Raw genomic sequence first — 23,917 nt, forward strand, 5'->3', positions numbered from 1 at the left:
ATAGTAGAAGCACTAGCTCCTTGATCAAAGGTATGCGAAAGAAAGTCTAGAACTGCTGGGATAGGAGACGTGAAGGGGTCTAATTTCCTGTGCTCTGCCCAGATAGAGAAACGTTTCCATTTACTCTTGTAGATTTTCCTGGTAGACGTTTTATGGGCGGCCACCAGGATGGCCTTAACAGAGGAAGATATACTGGGAGTCCTAGCCATTAAGGGAACTGGATCAACCAAGCTGAGAGCTTGAGGTAGTCCAGGTCGGGGGTCTTCAATCCTAAAGGATGAGAGATCAGATCCGAATTGGGATCTAAAATCCAGGGAGGATATACTAGATGAGACCGCAGGCAAGGGAACCAGGTTTGACAAGGCCAGAATGGGGCTATGAGGATAACTCTGCTCCCCAACCGACGAGCTTTCTGCAAGAATTTTGTCATCAATGGAAGAGGAGGATAAGCATACAGAAGACCGGATGGCCAAGTGTGAACTAGAGCGTCTCTGGGGGCTTCCCCTGGTGGGGGAAATCAGAGCGAAGAACTCGCTGCACTTTGTGTTCGAAGGCGAGGTGAAGAGATCGCAGCAAGGTTGACCCCATTAGAGGAAGATTTGTTTCACTACTGCTGGGTTCAGAGACCACTCGTAAGGTGAGAGGATCGCTCGACTCAACCTGTCCGGCAAGATGTTTGACCGAACCGGGATGTGCATTGCTATGAGAAAGCGGTTGGTGGATATCGCCCATTCCCATACTCTCATTGCCTCCCTGCAAAGTGGATAGGATCTGCTTCCCCCCTGTTTGTTTATGTACCAGACTACCGACATGTTGTCTGTTTGAAGTGCAATAGTTCCTGGAGGGAGAAGGGGATGGAGAGCCTGCAACGCTAGAAGCACCACCCTCATTTCCAGGACACTGATATGCAGTGAGGTCTCTGTGAAAGTCTATGTGCCTTGGACGGATCTGCCCATGCCATGCTCCCCCCACCCGAGGAGAGATGTGTTCGTGGTCACCGTGACTTGGGGAGGGGTATAACAAAGGGGCAGCCTTCTCGAAGATCTCTGGAGCAGAGCCACCAAAGAAGTGACTCCCTGCAAATCCTGCTGAGGAGAATAGGTGTAGACAGGGGGTGAAAAAGAATGGACCATTGAACTTGTAATGTCCACTGAAGGATTCTCATCTTCAGGCGAGCGAAGGGCGACAGATTGATGGCCGCTGCCATGGATCCCAGGGCCCTCAGGACTAGTTCTGCTGGGGGAGCTGACGATTGTAAGAGGTCTAGAATGTGAAGGCTTAGACTGCGAAGTCTGTCCTCTGTCAGAAAGACTCTGGATTGAGTAGTGTCTATCCTGGCCCCTATGAATTCCAAAATTTGAGCAGGATGAAGGGAGGATTTCTGGTGGTTTATTGTAATCCCTAGGTGGCGGGCTAGGTGTAAGTAGTAGTCCCTGCCTGAGCAGAGTTGATGCCTGGTGGGGGCGGTTAGGAGCCAGTCGTCCAGGTACAGAAAGACATGTATTCCCTGAAGCCTCAGGTGAGCCCCTACAACTGCCATGACCTTGGTGAACACCCTGAGGGCTGTGGTGAGACCAAAGGGTAGGACCCTGAACTGATAATGGCTGGCTCCCAGCCGAAAGCGGAGGAACCTTCTGGATAGTCTGTCCATCAGAATGTGGTAGTACGCATCCTTGAGGTCTATCGAGCACATCCAGTCGATCTCCTGCAAAAGTGGGAGAATGGATTGAATAGTGACCATCCGGAATTTTTCTTTAGCGACTGACAGGTTCAGTGTTGACAGGTCGAGAATGGGTCGCAAGTCCCCCGTCTTTTTTGGCACCAAAAAGAACCTGGAGTAAAAGCCTGATCTGGATTGTTCTGGGGGGATGCGCTGGATAGCTCTTTTTCTTAGCAGCCCTTGAATTTCTGATGCTGCTGCTGCCTCCCTCTGATCGGGTGGAACATCAGGTAGTCTTGTTGATCGGGGAGGGTGAGATAGGAAAGGAATTGAATAGCCTCTGGATATGATTCGGAGCACCCAGCAATCTGTCGTAATGGATTCCCATTTCCCTAGGTATTCTGAGAAGCACCCCCTCGACTGCCTCCAGAGAGGAGCAGTCGGGCAACCCTTCAGGGCTGCTGTGCAGATCGATCTGAAAAAGGTTCTCTCGACCCAAAATTCTTTGGACCGCCTCTGCCCCTGGGCCGGAGTACACCCTGTCCTCCTCTGCCTCTGAAGGACGAGGGATCCGGAGCGAAATGGGATTGTTGAGCTTTCCGGAACCACATCTTCTTCTGTCCTCTTTGGTTCCTGGAGTAGGACCTCTGAGGAGCCGAGAAGCGGATCCCGACGGCAGACTTCTTCCCATCGTTCTCGCTCTGGAGGAGCGTATCTCAGATGGGTTTGCCGAAGAGAGTAGAACCGTCAAAAGGGGCATTCACGAAGGACGCCTTGAAGGGTTCCACAAAATCTCAGAGACGGAGCCAGGCCTGTCTACGTAAGACGACGCCCGTTCCGCTAGCTCTAGCTGCTCCCTCCGTAGCATGAGAGAGAAGCCGCATAGAAGTGTTGGTGACTGCCTTGAGAGTGGCCATTCGAGCCGAGAAGGTCCGCTTGTCCTCGGCCGACATGGACTCTGGGGGTGACCCAGCGTACTCTTTAATCAGGTCCCGCTGGAGCCGAATCACATGTGCCATATAATTCAGTGACCTTACAGAGAAGGTCGCTGAAGAGAGCATCCACTTTGCCAAACGGTCCATCATCCGAGACTCCTTGTCTGAAGGATGCACCGAGGAACTCTCCTGTGCTAATTCCCTTTTAGTGGCAGCCGCCACCACCATGGCATCCACTGGAGCACCCTTGCTCCAAACTGTCCTGTCCGTGGGAGGGCTGAGGATCCTGTCCGGTCTCTTGGGTATTGGCTCGACAGTGTCCGGCTCCTTCCATGCCCTAGTAGTTATGAGGTCTACCAGGGGGTCGGTGGGAGGGGACACCCAAGAGGTAGATGGGCCTGCGTCAAATGCCTCCAGAAACACAGACTCATCCGAGGAAGATTTTTGGGCAGACCACCCCCCTCTAATGAGTAACATTTCCATAATGTCTCCAAAGGAGACTTCTTCGGGGGGTGACCTTGGGGAACCTTTACCTTCCTCTAAGTCTGTGTCCTCCATGAGGGACTCGGGTGAGTCCAAGTGCCTCCTCTTGCACTTCTGTTTGTGAGGGACCTCCTCGGGGGGGGGGGGGCTGTCTGAAGAGGCCTCACCAACAATGTCCTGTTCCTCTACAGGAACAATCTGGGACGTAGGCGCAGGCTGTCCCTGGGGCCAGATGATGGAAGAAAGGCCCGTCTGAGTGGGAATGGCGGGTGGATCCGTAGCAAGAGCCTGGGGCCTCGAAAAGCTTGAAAGGACCCTCTCCACGACGTTGAATGCCGAGGGGGAACCGCTTTCCCTTGGATCCGAAAGCATTCCCCTCGGATCTGACGTGCGGATTGGCGCCGAAGGTGACCCAACCGGATCCGAAAGGGTAGTGTGCCCCGACCTTAACAGAGCCGGAGGCCCGCTGACCCCTCCGGATCCGATGCTCAGCTCACGGCCCCGAGAGCTCGGATCTGACAGATTCGAGGGTACAGTTGGCACTGAAGTAGGAAACACTGTCGGCGCCGACCCTACCCCGGCTCTGAAGCTAGTTGGATCAGACAGCTCCGAACCCCGAAAGCGGGTCGGAGAAGGAGCAATGGGGGGCGAAAAAAGGTGTCGAGCTCCCCCCCAGTGGGGGGGGGGGGGGCAAGAGCACTCCCATCTGCATCTGGGCCTGGAGAAATTGACGCATCATCCAGTCCATATCTGCGTCCGATAAACTTGGTGGATCTAGATGAGGCCACCGAAGCTGGCCGGGAAGGCTGCCTGGATGACCTCGAGGGTGACCGTGTCTCCTCCTCCAGCTCCGGGGAGAAACGTGGAGAACGGAGCCGGGAGGGGGGAGGCCCCAGAGACCTTAAGGGGAGAGGCAAGCTGTTTAGACGGCGGTGCCGAAGGGGTCGAGTCGGACCGCCTCTTGTGACTGCGATGCCTTTCCTTCTCTCTCTCCCTATCCTCCTTATCCTTCTTTCTGCCTTCCCTTTCCTCCTGGGCCAGCGAGGGAGGTTGAGTCCCGGCCAGAGGATCAGGAGCGGCAGGTGGGGCAGCTGCAGCCGCGGCTGGCGCCACCGAGGAGGACGAAGCAGTGTCCGGGGGCAAAAAGCCCGCCAGAATAAGCTTCAACCTCCTATCTTTCAAAGCCCCGGGGTTGAAGGCTGCACAAATAGTGCAGCCCGAGGAGAGGTGATCAACCCCCAGGCACAGGACACACTGAGTGTGACCATTCGCTGGGGACAGCTTATGGCCACATTCGGTACATTTAGAGAAAATGGCTTTAGGGCCTTCAGCCATTATTGAAGAGGAAAAAAGAAAAATAGGCCCAGAAGCACACACCTTCACACATGCAGAGGGGGGAGTGGAATAAATCTAACTTAACCAAAAAGTTAAAAGAACTATCCAAAAAAGGCTAGAAAGATAAGAGGACGTTCACACACACAAAGTCAGAGAAAGTTTGACAGAAATTCAAGATTTAAATGCTACACTCACAGTACTAAGCTCAGAGCTCGTTCAGAGTAGCTTATGGAAGCCGCAGCAAATGAGATCTGGGGGTTAGAGGGAGATGGTAGGGGGAGGAGCTTGGATATTTTAGCTTGGAAAGCTGCTGGCTCGGATCCGAATCGGATCCGATACACACAGGTTACTGAGCAAATGAAGTTAACTACTTCAGATCTGTAAAGCAATTAAGACAACACGTGTCACTATAGAAGAGGGAACAGATCAACAAAATTACTCAAAGACAGATGTGATAAAAGCAATGCACAGTATCAGAACAGACCAGGCTCTATCATGTACTATCACAAACAATAAACTAAAAATATCAGTACAGGCAAAAAAACTTAGAAGACATGCAGATAAATATAAAGGAAAATACAAAACAAGCAATTTATTGATGACCAAAAAAAGTTTTATACAGAACTGGGAAGCAAGGCAAAAGGAACTGAAACACCACCCAAAAAAAACACACACACATACATTTTGGAAAAATATCTATGAAGATCCTGTGAAACATAAAGATGTTGAATGGACGGAAGAAGTAAGAGAAAGAATAAGAAGTTCAAATGTACAGGATATGAAATGGGATAAAGTAACAGCCGGAGAGACAAAGTTCAGAAAAGCTCCTAACTGGAAAACCCCAGGCCCAGATTATATACCTAACTTCTGGCTAAAAGTATTAACATCTTTACGTGAAGGTTTAGCTATGAGTAAGAACTATTTATATGCACACCCCGAACAAACACCAGCTTGGTTAACAACAGGAAAAACAATACTCCTACCTTAACAGCGAACCTGCAAGCTATCACTTGCCTTCTGACAATGTACCAACTATACACTGGAACTGATGCCGACAGAGTTTGTCGTCATTTAGAAGAAAACTCAATCATGGCAATAGAACAAAAGGGTAACAAAAGAAAGTCATAAGGAACTAAAGATGACTTGTTGTTAAATAAAGTCATAATGGAGAACTGTGAAAAGGGGAAGAATCCAAGTATGGCATGGATAGACTACAAAAAAAGCATTTGACTGTATCCCACATTCATGGATAAAAGAGTGCTTAAAATATATAAGATACATTCTGCACTGATTGATTACATTACAGCAGCCGTGAAACAGTGGCAAACCACTTTGCAGTTAAGCCACGATAAAGGACAATTTATTATTCCAGGGATAATAATTCAAAAGGGATCTTCCAGGGTGACTCTGTCACCACTGCTCTTTTGTCTTTTAACCCATTAAGCTGCCTATTTAACAGATTAGGTCATGGCTACAATTTGATTTCAAGAAAACAACAAAGTGTAAAGATTTCTCATCATCTTTTTTGCAGATGATTTATAACTGAGGAGATGAAAGTACAACCAAATGTGATCAAAAATTTTTCAGATGACATAAGAATGTCATTTAGTCTTGATAAATATGCAAAAGCAACCTTTAAAGCAGGAAAGTTGCAGCACCAAGAAAACAAAGTTTGGGATGGGAATTTGATATAAAATAACTTAAAAAGTGTACAAATATTTGGGAATTAGTGAAGGATCAACAATAATACTTGAACAGATGCGAATATAATTTAGTAAGGAATAGTTTAGAAGACTTAGATTTATACTGAAAACAGAGTTGACATCTAGCAACGAAGTCCAATCTATAAACCATTTTGGTCTTCCTGTCCTAACTTGTAGTTTTGGAGTGACTGACAGGCCCCAGAAGGTGTTGGATAGGTTGGATAAGAAAACAAGAAGGATGCTTCATGCTCATCAGATTATTTATAAAAATCATTGCATACCCAGACTACATATTCCCCGTTCTGAAGGAGGTATGGGCCTCCTCGAAATTGATTACATGCACAGATCTGCAATCATGGGACTGCATACATATCTGCTGACCTCATAAGACCCAAACATAGTGAAAGTTTTGAAACATGAGGAGAATAAGTCTAAAATGACTTCCTTGCTTAGTTTAGCAGAAGCATATCGGTGTCAAGCAGGAATGGAAATCAAACCAGAAGAAGATAAAAATCAGGCAGCAACTGAATGTGCCACAAAACAGAAGAATATAAGGTGAAGAATCAGATAAGAAGGCAAGAAATGTGGAAAATGCATAAATACAGTTGTAAGTATAGAAAACTCTCAGACTAACCTCATACTGATAAGGCCTGAACAAAGGAATAGTTAAGGAGAGGTGAATTTAAACCAAAAGATGAAAGGTTAACACTGGCGGACCAAGAATGTGGACACGTACACAATGATTTACAAAGTCCATTAAATACGTGGGAAACAGGCAAACATAGGTTTTGTACAAAAGAACTGGAAACAGTTGCGTATCTTGTTGCTGGTTGTGGTATACTAATGGCAAAATGACTGTACACTGAAAGGCATAATAATGTGGCAGGACTGTTGTGCTGGGGATTGTGCAAGGATTATAATACTGAAGTAGCTGGAAAGCACTGGAAATATGAGCCACAAACCTTTACAGAAAATGATGAAGTTTATATCACATGGGATCACCCACTACTAACAGTTCAAAAAAAAGATGCAAGAAAAACAGATATAGTAGTCCATGAAAAGAAGACAAAAGTAACTTTGATCATTGAAATTGCTACACCCAGTGACTACAGTGTCTTACATACAGAGAGACACAAAGTCATAAAACTCCAGGATTTGCAGGCAGAAATGAGGGCAATGTGAAGGAAGGATACCCAAACAGTTCCAATAGTAGTAGGAGCAATGGATCTTATAAAAAAAATAATTTACAATTGTACTTGGATGTTACCGATACACGTAACTCCATACAAATTGCAGGAGATGTCACGGGGCATACTGTGGGTGCTGCGAAAAGCACTTCTGGCTGACACCAACAATTGAAACAACATTAATTTCATGAACTTTAATCAAATTTTGACATAGTAAAGGAGGTCCATTCCCAACATGATATTACAAACCCAAAAGACTTGGAGAAATTAAAAAAATAGAAAAAAAACAAAACAAACCATACTAACATTTTTCATGCTTGGGGTTGGCATAGCGGTTGAAGTATTTAACTCACAGACAAGTACAACAAAGCATGATTCTCACCAAAGGAAGTTGGGTATACTTATTTTATTTACTTATTTGTCTTCTGTTAACCAGGTTAGTCCAGCTGAGCCAAAGGCCCATTTTCAGTGGAAACCTAAGGAGAAAAGCTCCAGTACAAACAAATAAAAATTCATTCAACGTGTATACATTGTAAAAACAAGAAAATTACCATAGTTATTTCATACATTCCACAGCAAGAAAAATTACATAGTTGTAGCATTGCACAGATTACAGTATCAGAGAGTTAAAAGTAAAAATGTATACAACAAAATAAAAAGCTGAGTAATCAGAAGATGAGATTTTTTTTTATTTGAAAATAATACAGACTTAGATACTCACTAGTATGTATCAAGTAAATAGAGCTAGACAGGTAATAATCTTGATAGTGCTGCTATTTACAAAAAGCTAGAGCTAGAATGGAAGTAGAAGTATGACTGTGTTGATATTAAAGAGCTACAGCTAGAGCTAGCAAAGTTAAGACATGATAGTGTTGCTATTACAAATGAGGTTAAGTAGAAGAAGGCTCTAAGATTTAGGGTAAGGAGATGTAAAAAAGGTGGGGGGGACCTAAGAAGGGTCATAGCATGGGCAGGAGCTATAGTTAAGAAGGTAGTTTTTTAGTTCAAGTTTGAAGCGGTTTGTACATTTGATGTTACGAATATTTGGTGGGAGATTGTTCCAGGCTACGGACACTATGCTTTTATAAAGACGTTTGTCAATGTTTTTGTTGTTTTTATATATATTAAGAAGGTGCTGATTGAAGCTGCGTAGAGTTCGAGATGGGGTGTAGAGGGATATGAGAGACAAGAGGGAAGGACAGGCTGAGGGTTTGTTAATTAAGGTATAAGTGAGTTGTAGCTGGGAAAGGAGGAAGAGTTGGGGGAATTCAAGCCATTGAAGCTGTTTTAAAGCAAGGCATTGATGGGATTTCTAAGGATAATTGCTAGCAAAACAAGCTATGTTGTTGTAGGTTTGTGCCAGTTTGGTTATTAAGGTAGACTGTAGAAATGGGAGTATAGGAGAGACATACAAAAGACAGGGTAGGAGGAAAGCTTGTGCTAGAGCGGGTTTGGATTTAGAGGCTAGGAATTTTTTGTTTCTATATAGTAGACCCATTTTTTGAGGTCTTTATAACACAGTGTTGTATATAGTGGTCAAATTTTGATTTGTCATCAATTTGAATAGAATACCCAGAAGAATTTTATTCCTTAATAGCAACAGTCATTCACTCCAACATGACAAATTGCTCCCACAAATTCCATTAATTGTAATTTGCTCCTTCCCTTTTCTACAGATCTCACTTCCATTTATTTTATCTCTGTAACAATATTCAATGATTCAGCTGCAGTTGGTTTAGATTTTGATTTCTGTTTTCTAGTAATTGCTTTTTGGGCAACCAACAGCACTAAATTTAAGGTCTTAATATACTTAATTCAGATCCTGTGTCCCAGCTATAAAGAACTATTTCTTTACCTACAACCATTTGCTCCACCAAAATTTCTGAAAGAGTACTCTATAGGGCACTTTTAAAATCTACCAACTCATTATACGCCTAAAAATATGTTCCTAGTTACCTCTGTCTTTCCCATCATGCCTTTAGGATTTGCTATCTACCTAAGGAACAATTCTTTGAGGTCTGTTTGGGGTATATAAATACCTATGCAAACACTTCCAAGCAAAAATCTTAACTCTTCTAGACTAAGTTGCATACTTTGGAGCCATACACATGCTCTTCATTTGTTACTCTCTAAATAGCTTTTCCAGTATCTCTTCCCAATCCTTTCTAACCTTCTGTGATTGATTTATATAGTTATCATGCAATATTTCACATGCTGTACTAATTATCCCTTTTTAAAAGCAACTTCTGTTCTAGACTTGATTAAAAGGACTGGTCTTTCACTTAGGACTCCCCTATCCCTTTCTCTTTGTCTACAGTCTGACATCAATTCCTGGTAGGGAAGGCAATCTCTAACCTGCAGTTCAAATTTTGCTTGGCCTCATCCCACTCTACTACCTTTCCCTCTCTAGTTATTTGTTCCCAATACCTTGCTTCCTTTTGTCAGTTTTCTCCAGTCAATTCCAGCTCCCTCTTGCCTATTTTAAGTACCCCTACTTGTAGCCATCCCTACTGGCAAAATTCCCTTTCTCCAATCCCATGTTGACTTTGTTCTTAGAATATTTTTTTGCAACTTGAAGAATACAATACTCCATATGGCTATCACTGTTCTCCTTAAGGATCTGCATCCAAAATCTTATTCTCTCCTTCTTTCTTGAACTCCCCACCACTTCATCATCATATCTACCTATTTTAATTTACAACCTGCTTCCATTATGTACATAAGCCTTAAAAACATAAATGTAAAATATCCATACAAATCAGGTAATTCTAAACCACCCTGTTCTATACAGAGGATCAAATTATCCTACTTATATCTTGCCTTCCTCCCCTCCCAAATAAATGCCTTCAACTGTTTATTAACTAATTATTTTCCACAACTTTTCCTATGGCTGATAAAAGTATGCCTGACCTGTATATAATACTGATAGCTCTCTTAATGACTTGACAGGATACTATACTAAGCCCTTAGCTTTAGTTTTTGATAGGCCAGCCCCAAGTCATGTACACTTTACTTCACTAATGGAATAGGATTCCTGGTCTGATCTACAGCTCTGTTCTCTGAGATGAGGTGAGGTGAGTACTGAATGGTATTTGCAGGTGTGCAGGTCTGTGGAGTGAAAAACTTATTCTGGATGAGCATTATGCAACATATCAGACTCAGATCTTGCATAAGAAATTAGTTTTCCTTTTCAGAGAGATGTCTGCAGTCTCAGCACCAAATAAATGAACAAGAATACTCTTCTTGGAGATAGGCAGGTCGAAACTCAACCTTCTTAACTACTCATTGAGCCTTGACTTCTCAAGATGTGAGCCGACTGCTCAGTTTTTCACTGATATGACTGTCACTCTCAGATCTTCTCTTCCTCCTCCAGACACCATGGCCACTACAGCTAGCAGTGTTTACTATTCCTCATTATGATAATCTCTTAACTGTGATTTCAGACATGCACTGCATAACTTATGGGTTAGCTCCATGCCCCCTTTTACTTGGTTCAGACCAGTCTAGATTTGCTGAGTCTTCACTGAACAGAGGGTCTTTCTGCCTTAAAAGAGGATCTTATTATCCAAATATTCAAGAAACTGTCATTGGATCGTAACGTACTTTATAATTTCTGCCAGTCTTGAACATTATTTTTTTAGATATTGAGAAATCTCTCCAGCGCAGCTTGAGTCGCGTCTTACACTTAACAGGATAATGGATCCTTATCAGTTCAGGTTCTGTTCTCACTATAGCACTAAGACTGTTCTAATTTGAATAGTAAATGATCTAATTGCCAGAGGACATAACTTTTACTCTGTTTTGGTCTTGCTGGATCTTTATGTAGCATCTGACACCACTGATAATGGCATGTTGACTGAGTGGCAACAATCTTACAATGGTCTCTCTTGTACAATGTTTAAATGGTTTACTTCTTATCTCACTGGTCATACCCTGATGGCATTCATTTTAAACTCTTCTGTCACATTTTCTCTGGATTGTTTAGTACCACTGGGGTCGATGCTGGGCCCTATACCTCTTAAGGTGCTTATGCTTTCACTGAGGGATCTGATCTGGAGGAGTGATCTAGCATACATTTATTTGTTGATGACACAAAAAGTTACTGTTCCTTCCCTCAGGAAGAAATGCTGCATGTGTATTCCCTTGCTAATAACATGGATTCATAAATGGCTAACAGTTAATCAGCTGAAGCTTAGCAATTCAAAAACTAAGGTTGTGGCAGTTTGTACTACTTTTAGAGATTCATCAGTTATGCCACTCCCGTTATGTACATTTTATGGCCTCAACAAGCTTGAATTTGATAGTAAGATATGTGTTAACAGTAATCTGAGACAAGTGGCTAACATTTAGGGACAAGCCATCAGCTGTGGTAAAATCAAGTGGCCACTTACAGAACATTTCTAGGATCGAGCACCTTATTCTTCAAGGTAATGTCTTGGTACTTGTTCATGCACTGGTCACTTTCCACTCCTTTCTTTGCCCCCCTCCACCATCTTGTTTTGTGTGCTAACCTTAATAGTAACCCTAGCCCTAACCCTACACCTGGCTCTAACCCTACACATTATGTTACTAAAAGCCCTTTCACTAATAATACCATTACACAAGCCAAGAAGACACAGAACATAGACAACACATAACATGCACAGTACTGACTATCCTCACCAGCGGACACCTGCATATTCACAACTATGACACAAGTCTTGCATATTTTCACAACCACCACTTTTTCATTCAAACATTAATTTTACTGTTCACTCCTGCTTACCTATACTACATAAAACTAAATTCAGCCATATGTGATTCACTGAAATGAACATTCACTAATTTGTGCATTCTCTCTTTTATACCCAAAAAATCTTTTTATCATTTGATCATATAAGACACACACACACACACACACACACACACACACACACACACACACACACACACACACACACACACACACACACACACACACACACACTCCATGATGCTTTAGAGCAGCCAATTAGTATGCTTTGAGAAGGTGGAAATAAACCAAATTACTCAAAGAATTATGGAATACATGCAGACTCTGGAAATACTGCACCCAGAGATTCGAAATGAACTCTGGACCTTGGTACTGTGAGGAAGAAATCTTTACCACTGATTCACTGTACTCTGAAGAGTTAGCATGATCTCAATAAATACACACTTTCCCCAAAGTGCAGGGAAACGCGAACAACAGGCCATCAGAGCAAATGAAGACAGTGATAAGGCAATCAGGCTTCACCAAAGAGCTTTCTCTCACTGATCCCCTTGCAGATCAACTCCTACATGAAGAACACCACTATTGTATCTGATATTCCAAATGGGAAGAATCACAAAAACTTTGGAAGACATAAGTTAGACAACTGACAAAAAAAATAAAAGCTCAGTAGGGCAAGTCCTGAAGAACCTAAGCAGAAAAAGAGCTATATCACTGCATGCTGGGATTAAGCAAAGACTATGGCTCAGGTGACCTGGCTTTGATTAGCTGCTCAGACATCTGAGACACAAGCAGCTGAAGGATGGGTCTATCCTAGGGGGAAGACAAGCAGCTGGACACTGTCCTGAGTCACCAGGAACATGGGACGATAATGCCCACACCCCCATTGCATATCAGCCCATTGGACATGCACAAGCATGTGCAAAGGGAAATGAGGAAGTTAGATCTTAAAGTAAAAGAAATGCCAAGTGGCAGCAATATGACACACCAGGTTGCCTTGATCTCCTCACTGGGCCAGATCATAGGTCATAGTAAGTCTGAGGGTGGAATGAGAAAGCCCCATAGAACTGAAAGATGAGAAAAGGCATCGGTGGCACCCAATGGTGAATTGCAAGGGTGAAAAATGACCGAAAAAAAAGTACAAAGGAGGATCAGCTTCTGGAGTTAATGCCCAATCAAGCTTTTTGAAGGTAATAGTCAGTGACCATGACCACCAATGATGGAGAAATTTTTGAAGCAAGTACTAGAAGTAGCCACGCTCTTTGTGTACTGGCTTTTGACAAAGCATTTTCAATAAGTGGCTTGTCATCTGATGGCAAAAATATAATGCAGTTAGGAATCTATTTGGAGACTCAGGATTTAGAATTTTCTAGTCTCACCTCTCCCATTCAGAAGCAAGCAAAATGAACTACTGCTTCATCCTCCTGATCTCATGAACTTATTTCATGTATAACCTCAGCAGGTGGTGCGTGTCCATGATGGGCAAAGTGTCTTTCATATCTACCACCTGTCCCTAATAAAAAAATAAGGAGATGAAATGAAGGTTTAACAACAATTTTGGAAGTGCTATTTAGAGGAAATGTAGGTTAATTCTAAGAGAACACCCAGTCCTTTCTACAAATAAGGGTCTGAAACACCACAATCCTTACATTAGAGGTGAAAAGAGATGAAGTTAAGTTGCAGAACTCAATGACTAAATGACAGAGAAGCCTTAAGTCCTGAAATTCAAGTCCCAGTGATGCAAGGGGCTCCTCAAAGGATGTTGGAAATGTACAACTACCTTTGATGAAGTACTTGACCGGCCAGTGCAGACCACATCTGCATCCACAGGTTAATGAAAGACTGCTATTGTTGGCATATGAACCAAGGCCATAGGATAACTAAGACCCAAGCCCAACCAGGGGTCTGACAGAAGTCACAAGCACTTATATGTTTATCAAAAGGGGTAACACAAGACCCTCTCCACCCAAAAAGAGTACTACTACTACTACCTGGAAGAATATATGAGACAAGTAGAAAACTTTCTAGCAGCTTCAATAACATCAGACATGCCAGCTAGAAGACATGTCAGGATCACTGGATCTAATCCAGAAGCCAGAATTTAGAGTGGATATGGCTGCCTCCCCAAATGTATAGGGACTTGGATTCTTGTACTGACGAGGATCTATAAGCCTGTAACCCCCCCCCCCCCCCAAGAGTGACTTCTCTTTACTCTTCTCTGAATTTTTTGACTAGGTATGGAATCAAGAGAACATGGTGGAAAAGCATACAGGCATCTTCCTTGTACCAGGAGGGTGAATATACCCACTGCCAACTATCCCTTGTCATGCTGAACTACACAGAAGTTTGGAAGAAGAGCATACCAAGTGACAAATCAGTAAAAGTGCCCTTCTGGAAGATAAGAGTGAAAGAAAGACTACTCATGACCCCATCTAACTAATGTCAAGCTCTCCCATAAGACTGGACCGGATCTCCTGAACAGTAGCTGAGCAGGGAAGAAAACAAACACTGGCAGTTAAACATCCATCTATCAGGATCTACAAGGTGAGCTGGCTGTAGAGATGGAAGATTCACCTACAGGTTAATGATAAATGCTTCCATTCCAGGGTTTGGTAAACTAGCAACACAACCATGACAGCAAGGTGGCTCCCTCTGCTGCTGTAGCAGGCAGATGACTCCATGAAGAATGTGGTGGCCACAAACTCAGAGGTGTCAGCAGAATCCAAACTTATATGTTACGCTGTGTCCTCACCCATGGTGCCAAATTCATGAATTCCTCTGCCCTTTCTGTAAGCAGGAATGACTGGCAATGGGGCGTATCCAGAGACTGAATCTCTGGGAATATCCACTCTAGAGATGGAAGGAAGAATTTTAATGGAACCTATAAATTGGCAGCTGTCCAGATACAGTATCACACGGAGATACTTCATTTCTAAAGCTTTAGCCACCAAAGACATCTCATTGGTGAATACTCTCTGGCCTTGAGGGGAAAAAAGCATCAGTGCCTTGTCATTAGGATGGTAGATATTCCTTCTCCAAGTCAAGAGAGATTTCCAACTCTCTTTAAAATCAGCCATGATGAGTGGAGGGGAATCCATAAAGTTGCCTCAGGGATGTGAACTCAGACCCTTACATACAGAAGAAATGAACAGAGCGATTTGCACTGGCTAGGACCCAAATGGTCTACTGGACTGATTGCCTTGGTAATAACCTATAAACCCCTGGAAGTGATACCCACTCACAGCAAACTGAAACAATCACCTGTGCAGATCTCACATAATGATGTGCCAAAAGGTATTCATCCTGTCCTAGTGACATCATGTAAATGTTGAGCCAAAATATGAGCAAAACCACTTATAAGGTGCACCAGATGTGCTGACTGAAGTTACTAAGGTCTGAGAGAGACCCTAGAAAGTGTTACTCCGTTTCGAAATCAGATACATTTGGAAGATGATCCCTTGGTACTGCTTCAAGTGTGGGGCAGCCTCTACAGTAATTTAAGTAGTTTCTGAATCTGTCCCAAAAGTTCTGGGTGATAACCTAAAAGTGGTAAAGTGTGACTGACCATGACAAAATCTAGAAGATAGATATCCAAACTAGGACAGACTTAGACTCTGCCCTCCTTCCCAAAGCAGCCTGACACCATAGACAGCACTGTTACAGTTATGTAAGCAGGGTCAACTTCTTGTACAATTCAAATCACAAATGAAGGGGCAAGACCATGTGGCACTTCATATCCTTCTTTAATCTGCATAAAAGTTTCTTTCTTATTTAAAGATGGTAACCAGTACACTGGAGATATTGCTATTTTTGTTTAACATTATAGAAATGTGCAATATTTCCATAATTTCATTAGTATTACCATATACAGGTGAAAAAGTCTACTGCATGGTATCAGATGAAATATTAGCTGACGTTGAGGAAGGCTGTCCCTGACACATTGTGTTGTATGGCTTGAGAGATAGTGAGTGTTGTCTACATGGTTAATTATGAATATACACATCATATTTCAAATTTCCAGAAATGTCTGAAAAACAAGCCCCCCCCCCCCCCCAAATTTATATGAAAGCCTAAGTGTGGGAGAACAAAGTACAGGTAATACTACCTATGGCTTCCAAGACATCAACAGTCATTTGTGAAAATGTAGGAAGAATATAACACTGCAGCTTTCTGCATTAAAATATACTGCTGTACTGATGTAAAAATTTTGGATGAATTACATTTTATCATTATAAAGAACATTTTCACAGAACAGCTGTGATGTTCTTACTCATTAAATAGCATTTGCTGTTCAGAAAATATGTTACCTGTTTGGCTTTTGTTTTTAAAAGTGGTTTTAGATAAATGCTCAGGAATGTTAGGAAGCAAGTAGGTTGCAAGAAGTGTGACATTCCACAGCTGACAGGTGTGAATGCGTTAATAGAATTTTCAGGCTCTTCTGTTTATTTTCTCAATTTGTTTTAGTTGAGGTTTGGTCATGCAACTGTATCTTTGCTCTCCTCTATTACCTAGTTAACTGATATGTCTGTAGGATACACGGTTCACAGTCGTGTGATCAGCATGGCAGATGAACTTGTTTGTGCACTACTCTTGTAGGTTACTTATCTCCATCCACTCCTTCCAATTTTTTAAATATTTCTTTTTGGTCTCTGTCTCCCACCCAGTGATTATCAATTGCCTACAACGGATTTCTTCCTTTCACTCCCCCCATATGCCAGCAAGCTGGGAGAGAAAAGCAAGAGCTGGGATTACAGCCATCATCCATTTGTAGCTACTTTTTTTTTTCATATTCAAACCCTTTCCAATTTACACAGGTGAAAGCACAGTGTTTACTAAGTTGGTCTAAGGTAAGTGTACTTCACACACACACATACTGCAAGCTAAAGTGTATGCACATTCTTTGACATGCCTGCGCTCCCAAACTGCCCGAGCTGCAATACCTGGCTTTTTGCTAGGTGGTGCTCTTGTAACACAAATCACAGTTAGCATAATCTTACAGAAAGTGAAATCCAGCACTGCTCACACACACTCTCATCCTTTCCCAGCCAGCTCCCTCCAGTACTTGGACAGCTGATCAAACTTGGGTTGCCTGGGTCACAGAGAAGAATCCATCCCTCTATGCTGCAGGAGAGGTGCACATTTTCCAATTTTCACCTTCACTTTGAAAGACAACCTCACAACATATTTTAAACAATTACAGCAGCTCATAAATTTAATGTACTGTAAAACTTTGGTGCTAACACATGGCTTGCTGTTTGGAGCTTTAATCTTAGCTCCAGTGAAAATGTACTGTATGCATACTGTAGGCATTCCCAGGCAACAAGTAAAAGTAGTAAATCAAGTATACAAGTAAGAAATTATGTAATTAAATAAATAATTCTTACTACAGCTGCAGGGACATTCAAAACGAAACATTACAATTAAAAATAAAGCATGGAACCTGGCAAAAACAGATACATTTTAATGATTTATTTAAAAAAAGTAAAATCATATTACTGACGAATATTTAAACCTACTTTTCTCATCAGGTTTTTGTAGTGCAGCATCTGAAAAATGTATAAGAAACAAAGCAATTATGTTAATTTTTATAAACAAATTTATAAAATGTGTATTTAAAATTACTTTAAAATAATGCAGCGAGTACGATAACACACAGTCATTCAAAAGTAGTAAAATGCTTCTAATCTTAAAAGCAGCAAAACTGCTACTGAGGTCATAAATGGATCAATAAACTGAGAAAATATATTCATCTCATTGAAGACTAGAATGATTTTCAATTTTTCAATATAAAAGGGATAATCAAGTGAGAATAACTAATTTCCACATGATTTATTTACACAGATACTTAATGTAAAACCAAACGTGTTTCAAGTTAACAAGCCTTTAATCATGACACTGTCCTATATTAATGCAATCTGAAGGCCTGTAAGCTGGACCTTCTACCCACCCAAAATGTTTACAACTGAGCAGTACATTAAAAAAAAGGTAACACCTTGTTTGCTTGCTCATTTTCTCAGATCTCCTCTTCCTTTGATTGATGGTTGTGGTGGTGATCTCTTTGTCTTATGCATAAAAGTGGGGGGAAACCCTGTCTTTTTTATGCGGTCTGTAGTCAACATTAGCATATGTTTCTTTGGAGTATGGAAAGTAAAGCATTCTTCTATGGAAACTGCTGATGAAAAACAGGCCCTGCACTCAGTTACAAGATGAAAGAGGTTTCTCTACAATAAAGGCTTGCTGGCAGACTGCCTTGAACGTGACAAAACACTTCCAACCAAAAATCCTAAACTTTCTGTACTTTTGCCATGCATATCTCCTCCATTGTTCCTTTGTAAACTGCATTTCCAGTCTTCTTCCCAGTTTTTTCTCACCTCCTCAGATTAGTTCTACTAGCTATCATGCAAAACTGTATATGCCCTACTAACTATTCCTTTTTTAACAGCAGCTTCTGTTCTAGATTAAACTAAAAACTCTACCAGAGCAGGATTCACCTACCCTTTTCTCTTTGCGTATACTCTGATATCATTCCCTGGTAGGGAAGGCAGTCTCTAACCTGCAGTCCAAACATCTTCCTGGCCTCATAACATTCTTTTTCACTCTAGCTACTTGCTCCTAATACCTTGGTTCTTTTTCCCAGTTTTCTTCAGTAAATCCTAGTCCCCTCGTCTACTTTCTTTACCTGTACTTGCAGTCATTCATATTGGCAAAATCTCCTTTCTCCATTCTCATGCTGGCTTAATTCTTAGAATACTTCCTGCTACTTTATGAATATAATATTCAGTATGTGGTTATTATTTGCCTTAAAGGATCTGTATCCAAAATCCCACTCTTTCCTTATTATTTGAACTCTGCCCTCTCCTGCATCATCACCACCACCCTTTTCCACTTTGAATTATAACCTTCTGCTTATGTTATGCATGAGACAACTGTGTAACTGTAAAATATCCCTTCAAATCAAGTACTCTTGAACCACCTTGTTCTACTGGAAGGATCAACTTATCCCTTAACTCTTGCCGTCTTCCCTCCTGAATACATTCCTTCAACTGCTTATTAATTGCTGTCCACAACTTCTTGTCTGGTTGATAAAAATACGCCCGACCTGTGTATAAAACTAAAGGGACTAAACCCATTTTCCCTGCTAGAACACAATAATTCTTAATTAAGATTTCAAAAGGAACTCTGATGGAACTATCAAATCAATTTATTCATTCATTGTTATCCACAAGCATCCACTTTAGGGTCAAAGGGTATCTTGAGATTAATCTGGCAAGCACTTGGCATTCAACTAAGGATTTCTTGCACCCATCTCAATAACCAATCCAGACAAACATCAGACAATGTTTTTTTTTAATTTAAGTCATGCAAAAGTGGGTGGCGAACAGTGTCAGGAGTGATTTGTGACAGACGAGTACCAGTAAGAGTGAAAGGGAAGGTCTACAAGAGGGTAGTGAGACCAGCTATGTTATATGGGTTGGAGACAGTGGCATTGACAAAAAGGCAGGAGTCAGAGCTGGACGTGGCAGAGTTAAAGATGTTAAGATTTGCACTGGGTGTGACAAGGGTGGACAGGATTAGGAACAAGTATATTAGAGGGTCAGCCCAGGTTTGGAGACAAAGCCAGAGAGGCAAGATTATGTTGGTATGGACATGTGCTAAGGAGAGATGCAGAGTATACTGGGAAAAAGATGCTAAGGATGAAGCTGCCAGGTAACAGAAAAAAAGGAAGGCCTAAGATAAGGTCTATGGATGTGGTGAGAGAGGACATGCTGGTGGTTGGTGTTGCAGAGCAAGATGCAGAGGACAGGAAGAAATGGAAACAGATGATCCGCTGTGGCGACCCCTAATGGGAGCAGCCAAAGAAGAAGAAGAAAAGTGTTTTTAAATACAAACTCTAATGTCATGCAAATCTCTGTAAAATTCCCTTCTGTTTTCACAAAATCTGTCAAGATCGATTTCAAGATCTTACATATCAGATGACATGTTATTTTAGGGAATTAGGATATTCCATGGAAATGAATCTGCCCTAATGGACATTAGATCAAAAAATACCACTCTGAAGTTAGTTCAAGCAAATGTCCTAAAACTGTGTTCCTCAAGGATAGATTGTGTTCCCCAACACCTGCATGTGAAGACAGCAATACAGGTTGCACTCCAACAATAGTTGTGGAGTCACTGGACTTGGGGGGGGGGGGTACCTGTTGAAGAGGACCCCTCCCCCCAGATAAGAACTTGGTGCATGTGCGTTTTTTTTTTTTTTTAATGAAATACCCTGGAGTATGCATGCTAATCAACTTTTTCCCTCAGTCACAACTATTAATTCAGTAGCTCTGTACACCAGCAATGCATGGCTACAGTACAAGTACTCCCCTACCCTCATGCGAATGTACTATTGGATTTTCCCCAAACAGTACTCCTACCACATGAGTTAGCCAACTCCCCTCACCTTTGAAAGACAAGGCAACACTGACTACTCATTCTTATCCCTCCCTGGACAGCTCCTTCCACATACAGGGCATTAATGGAACCAAGGTAACCACAAACATAGTCATGACTTCTTCCCTTTGCACCACACATCTACAGCACTCAGTTTTGACCTTGACATACATGCAAAATATAAATAAACTCTAACCACAGTTATGCAACTGTACAGCAGGTATACATGCAGAGATCAGTGTATGGTTTATTATAACAAAAATCCATTACTCAGAGAAATATGATGCAACATATTTTTCCTGAATTATTTAAAGAACTCAATCTGTGTATGGAAACATAATGATGCAACAGTTAGCACTTGTGTCACACAGCACTCAGGTTTCCTTTTAGGTTCCCTTCCAGGATTCCTTCTATGTTGTCTTGCTGCACATCCTTCTTACATTCATGTTGTTTTTTCACCAGAGGTCCTTGTATCTTCTAGTACCCCAAATATAAGCCAAAAGATAAGTTACTGAGCCTCTAAATTGTCTATACTTGTGTGTGTGTGTGTGTGTGTGTGTGTGTGTGTGTGTGTGCGCGCGTGAGCGTGCAAGTGTACACATGGTGACTTTCAATGGCTTGCTGTTGCATTCAACATCAGGCTTAGTTCTATGCATTATGTTTTTAAAAGGACAAAGCAGCTTTCTTATAACAAATGTATAATCTGGGTCAAAATAGTATAAATGACAAAAAAATATACAAAGCTAATGTACTCCCAAAGCTTTAAATGTACAGCATCTAGAAAAAAAAAACATAAATTATATGTATATTTATGACACTGCTTTTTGCAACAATTTTTAAAAAAACTAGTGTTAATGGTGCAACAGGTAGCACACTTGCCTTTGGAGCTGAAGGCTGTGGGGTTCTACTTCTTCATCAGGTAGATGGATTGCTAACACTGCATAAGATCATAAGTGCGATGCTATCCTTCGGATAAGACATTAAACCAAGGTCTCTTCCAGTTGGGTTGGTGGTAGCTCAAGTGGATGCAGAAGATCCCATGGCACCTCTCAAAGGGAGTATGGGTCCTTTATTTACATCCAATTTATACGACACATTATTTACAAATTTACATTTTTACAAAGAACTGTACATATTTACATATTGTAAGTATTTATAAAATTACACAAACTTACATAGTTACATCCTTACAAATTCAATTTTTCACCTTTACACATTTTTTCTTCAAACATGACTCCCACTCTTTTTCCATAACAAACATCTGATTCTTTCTTAATATTACTTATAATATCCACTTCCCATTAAACATAATCTCAATTAGTCTCTCATTTCAAATCAGTCATACTTTGTAAAACAATTTTGCCCATTCTTCTTTTATATTCTGTTTTTATTCTTATAATATCCATATTTATATTACTATATTTTAACTCTCAAAACATAATTTTTCCCAAAATTTTTCCACCCTTTTTACATGTCAAAAAACATGTTCTGTGCTGCCTTTATTTTTACAAAGTATATTTGCTTTCACTGGTAATTTCTTTAATCCCAATCTCTGTAAAAAAAAAAAAAAAACACTGACATCCTACTTTATTACTAATACACATCTTATTTATTTTTTTATAGATTTAATCTTTTTTTCTGGTAAATTTTCCCATGGATTAAGACAATAATATTGTACCATTATATTTTTACACCATGCTTTTTCAGTCTCCTATCTCATCAATGTTTATCTTTCCCTTCTTTTTTTTTCTTGATACTTTTCTATTTCTTCATTAAAACATTATTTTTCTCTTTTAGTTTGTTTTGTCATGTCCCAAAACTTTTCATATGTACACTTAAACAATCTTACTACTAACTTCACATTTTTCTCATTTATCCATTTCAGTACTTTTATACAAATTTCATAAAGCTGCAAATACTGGATTTAATAATTCTTCTAATAACTGTTTTCATACACTGTAGAAATCATAAACACACTTGATAAATATGCTATCTTTCCCATTAATACTGAACTTATCAAATTAGTTCTTTTATAATATAATGTATATGTTTTCCATAAAAAAACTTTTTAATTCCTTTAAAAGTTTTTCCCACTGTGTTATTCTTACTGCTTAATCACCACATTTTAATCCCAATACTGAAATTTCTTTTGTTATAAATTATATTATTTCTGTCTTTATCCTATCTCTCAAACGTTTACTTTTATTTAATGTCATACATATTTCTTTTAAACAAACAGCTACACAAAATATGGCTTCTTTCATCCGAAGATTATTTTAATGATAATATCATCATCGACATATGTCATCAAAACTGGAATGCCAATACCTGTTTGTATTACATACTTTATATTTTCCATTTTACAATTCAGCTTACTTACTACAATATTCATAACTAAAGTAAATACCACTCATAGAACAGCCTTGTCTTATCCCATTACTTATCCCCAATTCTTTATTTACCCAGCCATTTACTAGAATTCTTATTATTACTATAGCCTATCTTACAAACTTTCTTAATTTTATTAGTAAAATTATGTTTCCATTAATTCCCAAAAAGCCTTATGCTCTATCAAATCAAAAGCTTTATTAATATTTCTTACCATAAGTTTTATATCATCTTTTACATTTAAAATATCCACAATTTCTCTCTCATTAACAATTCTTGATATACCTTTCTTTTCATACCATATACACTTTCTTCTATTATGTTTTCCATCTTATTTTCCAATCTTTTTGAATTATCTTCATAAATATCTTATAATTTGTATTATTTAATACTACTGTTCTCCAATTTTTATATCTTCATTTTCACCTTTTTCTATATGAATTTTAATACTCCACTACATAGTTCCTTATATCGAAAACACTCACTTAGTCATTCATTCAAAACATGTAACAAATATTCTTTTTGCCATTCCACTTTTATAAATTTCATATCCTATCACATCTGGGCCTTCTCTCAACTCTATATTTACCTAAACCCTAACTCATATATACTATTCTCTTTTTCAATTGTATTTACTTGATATGAAATTTATTTTACTTTCCATATTTTATTACAGTCTTTTTTCATTAAACATTTCTTCCACATAATAAACTATAGTTTTCATAACCTGTTTGTTTTCTTACTACCTCTCCTTTCTTATTTTTCTCATAATGCTATCTTCTTTCACAATCTTAAGTATGCTGATACTTTTTTCCTTGTGATAAATATATTTGTTTATATAATAAATTCTTAATCTTTTCATACATTTTTGTATAATTCTTTTTCTTTATCGCAATATTCTCTCATTCTTTTCTAAACTTTCAAAAGCATTTTCATACATCTCAACATATCTTTCTTCTTTCTCTGCCATCATATTTTTTTTAATATATTTCTTTCTCTAATCCACCATTCTGAACAATTAACAAAAAAAAATGCCTTCACAGTAACAGGATCTTTCCATAATT

General features: G+C 40.3%; 1 protein-coding gene across 43 annotated transcripts in view; it reads right to left on the reverse strand.

The window, feature by feature from the left end:
- The window catches only part of LOC122809254 (titin-like), a 3,339,665-nt gene that overhangs the window by 589,459 nt on the left and 2,726,289 nt on the right, over positions 1–23,917 (reverse strand). For all 43 annotated transcript variants that reach the window (XM_044080625.1, XM_044080596.1, XM_044080621.1 and 40 more), the window contains one exon: positions 17,549–17,578. In XM_044080625.1, coding sequence (XP_043936560.1) covers positions 17,549–17,578 — 30 coding nt within the window. The remainder of the gene's footprint in view (positions 1–17,548; positions 17,579–23,917) is intronic.

The sequence above is a fragment of the Protopterus annectens genome, chromosome 8.part0, assembly GCF_019279795.1.
Source record: "Protopterus annectens isolate FY-2018-M chromosome 8.part0, PAN1.0, whole genome shotgun sequence".
In the NCBI taxonomy this organism is placed as follows: domain Eukaryota; kingdom Metazoa; phylum Chordata; order Ceratodontiformes; family Protopteridae; genus Protopterus; species Protopterus annectens.